Source organism: Lonchura striata, unplaced genomic scaffold (assembly GCF_046129695.1).
Source record: "Lonchura striata isolate bLonStr1 unplaced genomic scaffold, bLonStr1.mat Scaffold_127, whole genome shotgun sequence".
Lineage (NCBI taxonomy): Eukaryota > Metazoa > Chordata > Aves > Passeriformes > Estrildidae > Lonchura > Lonchura striata.
The window spans coordinates 460,982-474,395 of record NW_027461091.1 but is presented as its reverse complement, the minus strand read 5'-3'; the positions used below and the strand labels follow the sequence as shown (position 1 = coordinate 474,395).

Genomic DNA, 13,414 nt, shown 5'->3' with positions numbered 1-13,414 from the left:
GTGGGGGGAGGAATGTTTTGCAAGGTTTTCATTTGATCTTTGTGTGGTTTTTTTCTCCTTCTTTAGTTTTCTCTTTTCTTTTGTAGTAGTAGTTTAATAAAGTTTTTTTTCTGTTATTAAGCTTGGGCCTGCTTTGCTCTATTCTAGATTCCACTTCACAGCATTCAAGGGAGGGATCACATTTTCATGGGGGCACTGGCATTGTGCCAGTGTCAAACCATGACAACGGTCTATGTGCCAATTCCCGTCCCCCCCATTTCTCACACCACTCAGGATTTCTCACACCTGGGTCTACTCCTGGGTCAGGGGTCTCTTCAGCCCCCCTAGAAATCTCAGCCCTCATTCTAGAGAGACTGCAGACTGTAGAGAGAAAGTTACCAGATTAAACACATTAAAGATGGTCTCTTTAACAGTCAGGGGAAACGGAACATTCTCTAATAGGGAGCTGAGAGATTCAGAGGAGAAGAAGGAAAGCAAAGGCTGAGAAGCCTCATCCCCTGCTTCCCCTCTAACAAACTGGCTGCACAACCATGACCATGAGCCATGCATTCCTGGAACAGACTTCAGCACCTTCATAAACCCCTGAAAGCCATGACACCCAAGCCCAACCTGATGGATATTCTGGTCAGTGGCCTTCTACTGCAAAAACTACGTATTAGGGACAATACTGGAGCTATTCCTGGATAAGAAAATAAACCTAGGGACCATAGAGGGATTAAGATCTCAAAAAAACCCTAGGGACCAGAAACACATACAGGCCTCCACTCTAAAAAGACACTATGAATTCAAACAACAAAGCCAGTAACTGCTCCATACTAACACAAAGTAATTGGAAGCAAAATATGATTAGAATGAGTTTGTTTTTTTTTTTTTTCCCTCTCTCCAGCCATGAAATGGGAAGCAAAATATTTGTCCTAGTTCAGAGCAAATCTGGGAGAAAAACCTCTGGAAGGAGCCCCCAGAAAAGAAACCCCCATGGCCCCTCCCCACCCACCTGATTCGGGAAGAATTTCTCTGAGAGAAGTGGAAAAGAACCTGTTTATTTAACAAACAAAACCCTTCCCAGCACTAAAAAAATGAACAACACCAGATGACAACAAAACTCTTTCACCACTCTGCAGAGATGACAAATCCAGAAAGTCTCTCCTGGGAGTGGTCGCCCGGGTCTGGGCACTGGGGATTGCTCTGGGCACTGGGGATGGCTGCTGCAGATCACAGAGCGCAGGCTCCTGGTGCTCCTCGGTGTTTCCCAGATCCCAGTCCGGAGCAGGTTGGATGGTATTCAGGAAGAGGAAAGGAAAAGAAACAGTCCAGGGAAAGAACTGGACTGCTCAGCTAAACTAACTAGGAAGCAAAGGCAAAAGCAGAAGCAAGCCAAGCAAGCCAAGTAAAGCAAAAGCCAGCCAGCACTGGCCTCTTCTAGACAGCAGAGCATGGGGGGAGGTGAGCCGGCTGATAACAAGGCAAAACAAACCTTCACTTTCAGAGTCAGTTCTGAAAGCACAGAACAGAATATCAAACATGAACAGAACCCAGGATTGGAGATACAAACACCAGAACCTCACCCTGGGACATTCCACCCCTTATCTCCATATCTTCAACATCATGTAAAAACTTCATCAAGTTAAAACTTCCATCTTTCACTTACTCATACACATTTCCTTCCATCTCAATTACTCAAACCTTCAACACTTACACATTTCCTTCTATTTCACTTGCTCAAACCTTTGACACTTACACATTTCTTTCTGTCTCATGTCTGTATGTTTTCATGCACAGACACTGGCAGCAACATCCAGCAAACAGTGATATTTGCACATGAGTCTCACCCCACAATCAGATCCCCCTGAGGTACACATCGTGTTGCTCCATCTCTCTGCATTATCCACCATGTACAACCTGGTCCCTGAGCAAAGACAATCCCACAAATGGGTTTGTCTGTACTCAAGGCAGAATTGATCCACACTGATTTCCCTAACAAACCTCTGACATGTGCCACTGGGACTTCATGAACTATACTCAGGGGCTCAGACTGGGCAGGACCTGCTCGACTGGTGGAACCTCGGCTGTTAACTAACCAGGTGGCCTTTGCTAAATGCTGCTCCCAATTTTTGAAAGATCCCCCACCCAATGCTTTTAAGGTGGTTTTTAACAGTCCATTGTGCCTCTCCACTTTGCCTGCAGCTGGTGCATGGTAGGGGATGTGGTACACCCACTCAATGCCATGTTCCCTTGCCCAGGTGTTGATAAGGCTGTTCTTGAAATGAGTCCCATGGTCTGACTCAATCCTCTCAGGGGTACCATGCCTCCAAAGGACCTGCTTTTCAAGGCCCAGGATGGTGTTACAGGCTGTAGCATGAGACACAGGGTAGGTTTCCAACCATCCAGTGGTGGCTTTTACCATGGTGAGCACGTAGCGCTTGCCTTGGCGTGTCTGGGTCAGTGTGATGTGGTCAATCTGCCAGGCCTCCCCATACTTGTACTTGGACCCCTGCCCACCATACCAGAGGGGCTTCACTCGCTTGGCCTGTTTGATGGCAGCACACGTCTCACAGTCATGGATCACCTGAGAAATACTGTCCATGGTTAGATCCACCCCTCGGTCTCGTGCCCACTTGTAGGTGGCATCTCTGCCCTGATGACCTGAGGTATCACTGGCCCATTGTGCTCATAGCAACAGCAACTGGTTGAGGCTCACAGTCTGGTTTAGCTGCTGGCTTAGGCTCCCTGTCTGGTTTAGCTGCTGGCTTAGGCTCACTGTCTGGTTTAGCTGCTGGCTTCGAGCCGGGGCTGTTGGCTGCAGCCTGAGTGACTGGGATCGCTGATGATTTATCTCCCTGCCCCCCTTCCTCTGTCTGCTGCCCTACAGTATCTAGCAGGGTGTGATAAGCACATGCCACGGCCCAGCTCCCTGCAATGATCTTTTTCTCCTTAGACTTATCATGGCATTTATCTTTCAGGTATCTTGCCACCTCAGCTGGATTCTGAATTTGTTCACATGGGAAGTCCCAGGCTATAGGGTCAGAAAATTCCTTTAAGATTTGGCCCATATGCTCCCATTTCTTTCTTGAACTCCCTCACGTCTCCTGAGCTGAGAGGTACCTCTACATAACCTATTCCCAGAATTTGGGTTGGTTGTCCCTGCTGACCAGCACTGGGGTTAGGGATCATTCCCAAAGCTACTTCCCTTCATGGATATAGAGATTGCCCTTCCCTTTCTCTTTCCCCCCTTTGTTAGACTGTGAGTAACACAGCGATTTTCCTCAGGGATCGGCTCTGGGATTTTTACCTCTTGGTTATCAAAATCTCCCCCTTGATCTAAATTGGGGTAGACTGCAGGTGGTGCTGGTGGGGGTTGGAGGAGGAGGGATGTATGGTAGAGGGGGTGCAGTTGGAACTTCCTCAGGCTTTTTATTTTTCTTTTTCCCTCCCTGGGTGCTTCAGGCAAAGTTTTGCTCTTGTTTCCCCCACTATCCAGACAGCATACTTGCTCTCTCCCATATCAAAAGGTTCTTTGGAGTTTACATAAATGTTTAATGCCTGGAAAATCCAGACCTTGAAGTTTCCAAACACTGGCCAAAACAAATTATCACTACAGATTTGTTTTCCTCCCCATTCTTTTATACAATAATGTATCATTTTTGCCCTATCCTTCCCTTTCCTTGAAGGATATTCATCCCAGGATTTTATCATTAGACCTAACGGACTGTCAGGGGGTATCTGGGGAAGCGTTACCGGGGTCCCCGTCCCCATGGAAGCAGAGGGCTTGCTTTTCCTCTGTCCCATCTCCCAGGACACCTTCAGGCACACACACACTCGCGGCCCCTGTTGGTGCCCAGCCCCTCGCGGGCTCTGCAAACCGCACTACTCAGAGCTCTGCCCGTGCCTCGTCCTACAAGGACGTCTCACGCGTTATGTCCTGGGATCCCAGCCCAACCCAGCGGATCCCCACTTTTATACTCACGCTGTCCTGCGTCTTCGCCCGGCTTCGTGCACAAAGATTACGGGGTTACTGGTATCCCTTGTGCTCAATACCGAATTTGGGTTCGTCGGTAAGGGTCTGGGAAGGAAAAGCCGGCACCAGGGCCGCTGCAGAGGCAGCGGGGCGCCTCCCTGATTAGGAATTCCCACCTGTTCGCCGTTATCCGAGTCACGGCACCAAATTTGTTATGGACAAATTCAACTGGGGAGGCTAATTATCGATAAATCAATTAACAAGAATTTATTAAGCCAGCGGTATTAAGCAAAAGAAAAGCGCGGGGCAGCCAGGGAGCCTCTGCTCTGCCACGGAGCACCTTCCCCCTTTGACCTTTTGGTTTTATACGTCCCGGTTGACGTATTTTCTCTCGATGCACTCTGCGCCGGTGCAATTGGTTCCTGGGGGTCTTTTGTTCTGCCCTTGGAGGTCGCAGGAATGAAGGCTCCTCATCTTCCTTGCAGATTGTCCTTGGCCTAAAAGTTAACTTGTATATAATTAGTTACACAGCCTTCTATGCTAGTTGCATTCCCTACTCAGTTCAAATTCTTGTCTCCTTTAACACTCATTTTGATGAACAACGACCTTTGTATTTATTACACCCACTCTCTCCCAGTGCCCCCCAACGTGTCCATCTCTCTGCTGCCCTCGAGCTCCCGGCCCGGCCCCGGCCGCCTGCTCCCATCCAGCTGAGGTGGTTCCAGGGCCAGCAGGAGCTCTCTGTGGTGGCCACCAACGTGGTCCCCAACGGGGACTGGACCCACCAGCTCCTGGTGCTGCTGGAAACCCCAACCCGGGCCAGGCTCACCTCCACCTGCCAACAACATCAGCCTGGAACAACCTGTGAGCCGACACTGGGGTACAACAGAGGAACTGGGGTTGCTGGGAGAGCCACTGGGATGTGCTGGGAGCAACTGGGAGGGAGTTGGAGAGAGCCTGGTTTCAACTGGGAGAGGAGGTTGTAGGTTTGGAAGGGCTAAGAAGGGGTTTGAAGGATACTGGGGAGGGTGGGATGGGGTTCTGGGGGTCCTGGCGGGCACTGGGAAGGGACTGGGAGAGAGTTTGGGGGTCCTGGGGCAGTGGGGGTGACTGTAAGAAGGCTGTGGGATCCTATGAGTGACAGGAGGGGCTTTGGTGGGTCCTGGGGAGGTCAGGAAGGGATCAAGAGGGAGGTTTTAGGGGATCCTAAGTGGGCTGGGAGTGACCTGGAGGGTGCTTGGAGGGGCCTGGGTGTCTGTGAGTTTTTGGGAGATCCTGACCCCTGTGGACCACCCAGAGATGCTGCTGGATGCTGCCGCAGCAAGATGCTGATAGGAAATGGAGACTCCTGAGTTGGGTTCTGTCTTCCTGACACTGGGGATCGGGTTCTACCTGTGCAAGAGAGTCTGGGGGGGTCCAGTGAGTTGTGTCCTCCCTCCTCTGGAATGTGTGCTCCCCTGGGGCCCCCAGTCAGGTGTCACCCCCTTTTCTCTGCCCACAGAGCTCCTGAGCCGCCGGCGGCCGCAGCCCCTCCCCGTGGCCTCGGGCCGAGCCAGGACCCCCCCCGCTCCATCACGATGCTGATTTTGGGGGGATTGAGTGTCCCCCAGCCCTGCTGTCACTCTGCCCCTGCCCGCCTGCTCCCAGTGTTCCCAGTAAAGCTTCCCAGTTAAACCCAGCCCAGTTCCTGGGGGCACTGGGGAGGGACTTGGGGGGACCCCACGGCGGGGCCGGCCCTGGGCAGGGAGGGCGGGTCCAGGTGGGGAACACTGCCTGCTGCGGGTCTGCCCGGCAACTGGTGAGTCATCAGCGCCGCTCTCGCTGATTGGCTAACTCTTCTCCACCGCGTTCTCTCATTGGCTGAGGAGAGGCCCGGCAGTGCAGAGAAGGAACGGGAGAGATCCCGCCCCGAGCACCGGCACGGGGACAACAGACCCGGCCTGGGCACAGGGAGGGAATTTATTACCAACCAAACCATGGCAGCACCACGAGAAGGGAAAGAAATCCCTCCAGCACCTTCCCCCACCCAACGGGGATCACCCACAACAGGGTTATCCACCATGGAGAGACGGGGACATCCGAGTTTAGACCACAGCCAATTTTATTGCGTGTACCAGGTGTTTATACAGGGATTTACTTCTATGGTGCTTATAGAGGGCTCTGTTTTTGGTAACGATTTCCCATTGGTTACACATTCATGGTGACATCCAGTAACCTGGGAACATTTATCTTAACACAAAGTCTCACACCATGTTGCCTGGTCACTTCTTGCCCAGGGAGACTTCAAGTGTGTCTGTGTCTCCCACAGTTTCTGCTCAGTCAGGCCTCGGATATCGGGCCCCTTTATCAGCTCCATTGCTTTACTCTCTGTTTTATTCCCCATATCGGGGCACCAGGGCTCTGCCCAACGGGGGTCACTGGGGATCATCCAGCCCAGATCCTCCCATGGGGGATGGAGCTGCAGCAGCGCACCAAGCTCTTCCCTCACTCTCTTCCCTCAATTCAAGCTCTTGCCTAACTCTCATCCCTCACTCAGGGCACGCACGGGGCTTCCCTTAGTGGCGCCTCCGTTGGTGCTGGGTCAAGTGAGAGCTCTGTGAGAAGCTCTTCCCACACTCCCCACACTCGTAGGGCCTCTCCCCGGTGTGGATGCGCCGGTGCACGGTGAGGCTGGAGCTTTGCTTGAAGCCCTTCCCGCAGTCAGGGCAGCGGTAGGGCCTCTCCTCTGTGTGAATCCGCTCATGTAGGAGGAGATGGGTGCTGGTCTGAAACCTCTTCCCACACTGGGGACACTCATAGGGCCTCTCCCCAGTGTGGATGCGTTGGTGTCTTCTCAGGTGTGAGCTCCACCCATAGCTCTTCCCACATTCCAAGCACTCGTAGGGCCGTTCCCCAGTGTGGATCACCATGTGCCGGACCAGGTCCGAGCTGTCTCTGAGACTCTTCCCACACTCCCCACACTCGTAGGGCCTCTCCCCAGTGTGGATCATCTCGTGCCGGATCAGGGTGCAGCTCCAGCTGAAACGCTTCCCACATTCCAAGCACTTGTGGGGCTTCTCCCTGCCATGAGGCTTCTCCACCAGCTCCGAGCTCTGCCTGGATCTCTGCCCGCCTTCCTGGCTCAGGGGGGATCTTTCCTCCCCACAGCTCCCTGGGCTGGGTTTGCAGCTCCTCCTCCTGCAGCATCTCCGGGGCTTTTCCTCCTCCTCCATCCAGCCACGCCCTGGAAATGATAAATCCTGGTTTGAGGGAAAAACAAGAGGAGAGCACCTTGGACTGGAGGTTCCTCCTTGCCCAAGTTCATCTCAGGAAGTCATTGGGAATCTTGTGTCTGTAAGAACATCCAAAACACCAAGTTTCAGCCCAAAAATCCCACAAACTTCAAGACACAGATCAAGCTCAGAAACACCATGATTCACCCCGTGAAGATCGTGGATCCATCTCCACAGTCACCTGCTGCATGTGGGGGGAGCAATGCTCCTGGGGCTGGGGGGACGCTGCAACTATAAGGAGTCGTGGAACCTTCTGCTGCTTCCTCTTTCTGCTCCTTGTCCTCCACCTCTTGTGTCTCTACTCTTCCTCACACTCCTCTTCCTCCTGCTATACCTCCTTCTCCTGCACAATCCCACCCTCCCCTGCCTCCTGCATCGTTTGACCATTTAGTTCCTCAAGCCTGCTTCTCCTTCCCTTCTCCTCCCCTTCTGCTCCTGCCCCCAGGCTCAGCACCCACTGCCGGCTCCCTCTTCCCCCCAGCCCCACAGCATCCCAGCGCAGGGGCAGGGATGGAGCTGGGGCAGGTCGGGCTGGGGCAGCGCTGGGCTCTCGGCCGCTCCCGCCCGCACTCGGTCCCCACTGCAGCCGCTCCCGCCAGGACAGCGCGGGGGGGCCCGGCCTTGGCGCTGCCCCACTCCCACCTCCCCAAATTCCCCTCGCGGGGCCATGGGGCCGAGGGGGGGCGCAGGTGGGTCCAGGTGGGGAACGCGGGGAGCTGCGAGTCTGCCTGGCAACTGGTGAGTCATCAGCGCCGCGGGCTCTGATTGGCTGAGCTCTGCCCGAGCCCTGGGGCTGCAGCACAGAGGGGACACCCTGCTCCAGGGGGGATGTCCCACAAACGGGGGACCCCATGGAAGGAACCACAGGAAAGTGTCTTTACAAACAGATGCTCTGAATCTCCTCAGAGATAGTACCACGGACCTGTTCATAAGGAAGTGACAGGAGAAGCCATCGGTTTCAGGAAATAAGTGATGACACAGACTGCTCCTAAGACAAGGTACTACTCTATTCATGAACTTCTAGAAACATAAAAAAGCCTTAACCGAGCCATGAATATCGTTTGCCATACAGAAGTGGGGTGCATATGAAGGGGGTATATAGAAGGTGGATTGGGAAGTCTGTACCTCTCAAGTGCTTCAGCCAATGAGGAAAGCAGAGGGAGATGTGGCCAGGAGAATTAGGTTGAAAAGGAGGCTGTGTGCTCCAACAATTGGAGATATCCCATCGGGAATGTCCAATGGCCTTTCCCATTTTTTGGAATGAAATTACTTCTACAGGACTCCTCTGTCTGCTCTGTGGACAGAATCCTCTGCTGATGTCAATTTTTCCACACACCCTGAGGTTCATCCCGAATTCCTTCCACCGTCCGGGGCGGCGGGCAGGGAGTGCAGCTGAAGGTGCCTCACCCACTTTGGGTGATCGGCTCCCTTGGCTGGCGGCGGCACCAGAGATTGATTGGGGACCCGGGAGTGACCAGGAGACAGACGAGTGACACATCAGGGGGTCTGTGAAGAGTCAGCAGGGAGAGAGCACTGAAAATCTCATCAGTGAGTGCCCTGGGATCTTCGGGGAGTGAACATGGCAGGGCACCCATGGAGGGGAGAAAAGGGAAAGCCAGGGAGGGGGCCTGGCCAAAGGGATGATGATCCCAAAATGTCTCTGAAGGGTCCCTTGGGAGAATGCTGAAATAGTTTGCACATTCCCCCAGAGCTAATTAAGGTATGGACACCCAGGGGGGCAATAAGGGAAGTGGAGAAGGGATTTGGACAACAGGGGATGGATGGTGTTGGTGTGCTGGGAAGGGATCAGGTGAAGGGGAGTGTGCAGGAATATGGTTCAGGCAAGAAGCAGCAGGAGGAATCTATGTGGTAAGAAAAAGTATGATGGAAAAGAGGAGAAAGAGAAAATTAGTCACGATTGGGATGATTTTCAGCAGGGTCTTATTCTAGAAATTTGCCAGCTGATCCAGATCCTTTCCATCCCCGGTTTCCAGGAGAGGAAAAGCAGGAGGTCAGGATGCCAGGGGTTTCTCTGCGGTGGCAGCGGCAGCACCGGGCGCAGAGGTGCGGCACCGGGAGCACGGGCTGGGGCCTGTGGGGAGCTGCGGGGCCGGGCCGGGGCTGTGGGGCAGCCGGGGCTCAGCGCCGGGCGCTGCCTGACCCCACCAGCCCCGGGCAGGGCCGGCAGTGGCCCCCGGCCCCCAGGAGGCTGCGGGACGCCCCGGCCGCTGCCCGGCCCCGGGGAGCTGCCGGCCCTGCCCGCCGGGGGGGCCGCCTTTGGACACTGCGGCAGGACAGGCACCGGCTCTGCCACACGGGCTGGGCAGGGACCCTGAGCACAACGGGGAACACAAAGGAACAGCTGGGAAATGCAGAGTGCACATGGAAGGATCAGGATTTGCTGTTCAGGATTTGCTTTGGGTCCCTGCAGAAAGGAAAGGTTTTGCAGAAAGCTCAGCAGCTCTCAGAGGATGAGCACCCACAGGCAGTGACCGGGGCTGCAGGAGTGGCACAAGAAGCCCTGCAGCACTTGGGCACAAGGGCACAGCAGCTGAAGGCAAGAAGGGATGAGCAAAAGGCCAAGCTGAAGGCAAAGGCCACAGCAGAGTTCCCACAGCCTGAGGGATCAACCCCAGGGCCCAAGGGGGCCCCAGCACCCAGGGCATGACGGGGTCGGCCACAAGCACCTGGCAGAGGCATTGCCCTCCTGGCCAGGGCAGAACCCACCCAAACAGCCCCTGGGAAGGAGTCAGGGCTCCAGCTGCAGCCCACAAGGACACTGCAAGCACAGACAGCAGCACCCTCAGCAGGAGCAAGTCCACCCCTGCATGGACATAGATTGGCAGGGCTCTCTGAGCTCCCATCCCACCGGGGACCCACCACACTGGAGCCCTGGAGAACGCTCAGTCTTGACCTGAAAATGAAGAAAATGTCTTTGTGGATGGCTCTTCAAGGGCAGCAGAAGGGAAAAGAGTTCCAAGACACGCTGTTATTGAGGAAAGGGAATCTGACAAAGCGCAGCTTACCCCCATGGTCAGCTCAACCGGCACAGCTGTGTGTGCTTGTAAGAGCCTGGCACTGAAATGCCCTGAGCAGGAAGGCTTCAATATCTTCTGGTGACACCATCTCACCTAACAGGGGGGAAAAAGCAATTCTGACTGCTCAGCAACCACTGGATCACTTATTAAGGTATCTCTAAAAGAAATCATTCCAATAAAAGGGATTGTAGAAGCAACAAACTCAGACAGCAGAACTCATTTTACAGGAAAAAATCCTCCAGGGGGTTATGGCAGCTTTAGGAATACAATGGGACCTCCATAACCCCTGGCACCCCAAGAGCTCAGGATGGGTACAAAGAATGAAAGGGGAAAGAAAGAAATACCTTTGGAAGCTGGGGATAGAGACCAAGATGCCATGGGTACGGCTTTTGCCATTGGCTTGGGTAAGAAGAAGAGCCAGGGCCAGGGCAGATATTCAATTATTACCCTTGTAATTGATCTCAGGAATTCCTTACTCTGGGAATTCTCCACCTAGTGCAGGGTGGAGATAAGGGATGCACATTTAAAGCAGTCTGTGGCCAGAATCCTGTCTCTGGTGCAATCTCTCCCACAGGAAGCTGGGCTGGCACAGAGCCTGCCTTGGCACTTTGCTGCTGCCAACATCCAAGCAGGACATGGGCTCTGCCTGAGGAGTGCAAAGCAGCACCACTGGTGGCCAAGTGGCGTGGCCCATGCCAAGGGGCCCCGAGGCCAGAAACAGCCGCCAGCACAGCTGAACACGGGGGGACCCCTCAGCCTGGGCTCCAGGTCTCTGCAGCCCCGGAGATTTGCACTTCCCGCCTGCAGCAGGAGGATGGGAGGCCCCCCTGAGCCTGCACTGAAGGCAGCGCAGCAGCAGCCAGGGCTCCACAGCGGGGCAAGGCCCTGGGCCTGCCCACACCTCCTCTGCTGAAATCCTCGGCCTGGCCACCCTCCCTGGGCAGCTCCAGCCACCGGGGCCAGCCCTTGCTGCCACTGCTGCAGCTTCAGTGCTCGCTGGGCCTGCACTGCCACAGCTGCTGGGGAGACACCGGGACAATTCCACTCTGGCTCTCACTCACACTCACACACTGCCCTGCCTGCCAGTGCATCCATGGAAAATAGACCAGCTCATAGACTTGAACATTGTTAACCTTTGATTTCTCTACTCAGGCTTGCTTTGCCTTGGCCTTGGGGAAACAAATGTTAAAGGTTTTGTTAAGGGATGTTACACCACTCAGTGGAGATGAGTTTAACATCTCAACACACTGGGAATGGCCCAAAAGAGACCCAAAAAGATAACGACCAGCAGCAAAACATCAACCCCAGCAGCAAACAGCAACCAACACCTACCCCAGACACTGCCCCCGGCAGGGCTGCAGACACCTGGTCTGCAAAAGGCTGAGAAGGAAATCCAGCACTTCCCACCTCATTAACAGCAGAAGCAAAGAAATCCGGGTCCAACAGGAAACCAAATACTAAAAACTGCACAAGTTGAAACTACAGAACATTAAACCAGTGGATTTAGAGTGGTTCAGACTATATCAAGTTTGGGAAAAATCAACTAAAACCCATGTGTCATTGAACAATTTTCTCTGCACACCCGAGCTATGTGGGGATGGAATGATTTCTGTTGCACATCCTGGCCAGAATCAAGGAATGCCTTGACTCTAACACTAAATATATTGGTGGAGTTTTTCTTTTTCCTGCAGTTTCAGTGCAAAGTTTAGAGCCTTGGAGTATTTTTTGTATTACTCCTATTTCTATGTTGCCAGTTAGGTTTGGGTCAGGGATGTGAGAATGAGTTTTTACTTTGAAGAGAAGTAGAAAAAACTGAATTGCCTTGGAATTTTTTTGTGTATGCTTCTGCATAGCTCTTAGAGATACCAAAATTTTGGTCCTGGCTTTTTAATATTCACCTTTAGGCTGCATTTTTGTGAAAAATGCATATTTATGATTGGCTTTTCGCAAACGTTACAATTAATATTATATGTGTCATGTTAGAAAGTTATGCTGTATTAATTCCCTTACGTATTGTGTTAAGTGTAGTTTTAGGTTACAACATAATGTTAAAATAGAGACAATGTATGTGGGGGGAGTTTTCTTTTTAGGAATGAGATACTCACTTCGAAGAACACCTAAATCTTCCAAAGGAGAGGAATTTATGGCTTCTTATCAGAAGAAGCTAATTTCTTCAGGCCTTGCTCAGACTTGAAGACACCAGGGGATTAAAGGGAACAGTTGACATACAACAGTTTCTTGTTTAGAATAGGATGTATGCATAACCATGAAGGATGTATGACTATGCAACAAGTGTCTTGGTTTAAGGGTGATTCCTTTGTTCACAAGTCAAGCTTTTCTTGACTTAGTGTCCGAGAGCATCTGGACATCCGTAATTCTTTGCTTTTTATTGTCTTGTAATTGTCCTAAATCTAAACTTTATTACTCTAATTGTATTATTATTTTTATAACCATTTTATTACTATTAAAATTTTAAAATTTTAATAACCAAGTGATTGGCGTTTTTCACAATTTTGGTAGCAGAGGATTGTTGCTAACACCTCTCTGCCGGTGCCTTAGGAGACTCAGTGAAGAGACGCATCCTGCCCTGGTTGGGCAGCTTCGCTCTGTTCCCCTGGTGTGTGACTGACAGACACAGGTTTTGATCCAGGGACAAAAGGAGACAATAAAACAAAGAAAAGGGAAAGGATTCCCTAAAACCGCGGTAATTAGCCCCTAAGATTAATGTGTACATGAAGAACAAAGACCTAAGGAAAGAGGATAGGTGAGTATTTGTTGGGATGGGGTGGATAAGGGGGGAATGAATGCGTGTGAATGAGAGGTGAGCTGGTTATCCCAGACTTGCCAAATGAGAGCGGAGTTTCCCATGCTGCCTTTCCGTCATTTTTGTGAGAAAAGCGGCCAGTAAAGAGACGAGGCATGTGAAAACAAGAGTGAGAGAAACCCCCCTGGGGAAACTGGGACTGGGTCTCTGGGAAGAAGTGGGACACCTTGGTGGGGGGGGGGGATAGAAAATTAAAAAAAAATAAAAGGGTAAAAAAGAGAGGGTCTTCCTTGGAGGGTCATTAATTTGCTCAGTTTAGGGATTAATATCCTGAGAGCACTCAGGGTTGCTGGGTTGAGGGATTAACATCCTAAGAGCACTCAGG

At 52.4% G+C, this 13,414-nt stretch overlaps 1 protein-coding gene across 1 annotated transcript in view; it reads right to left on the bottom strand.

The window, feature by feature from the left end:
• Positions 1-13,414, bottom strand: part of LOC144248446 (uncharacterized) — a 248,329-nt gene that overhangs the window by 42,978 nt on the left and 191,937 nt on the right. The window contains exon 3 of the mRNA XM_077790612.1: positions 6,524-6,947. Coding sequence (XP_077646738.1) covers positions 6,524-6,947 — 424 coding nt within the window. The remainder of the gene's footprint in view (positions 1-6,523; positions 6,948-13,414) is intronic.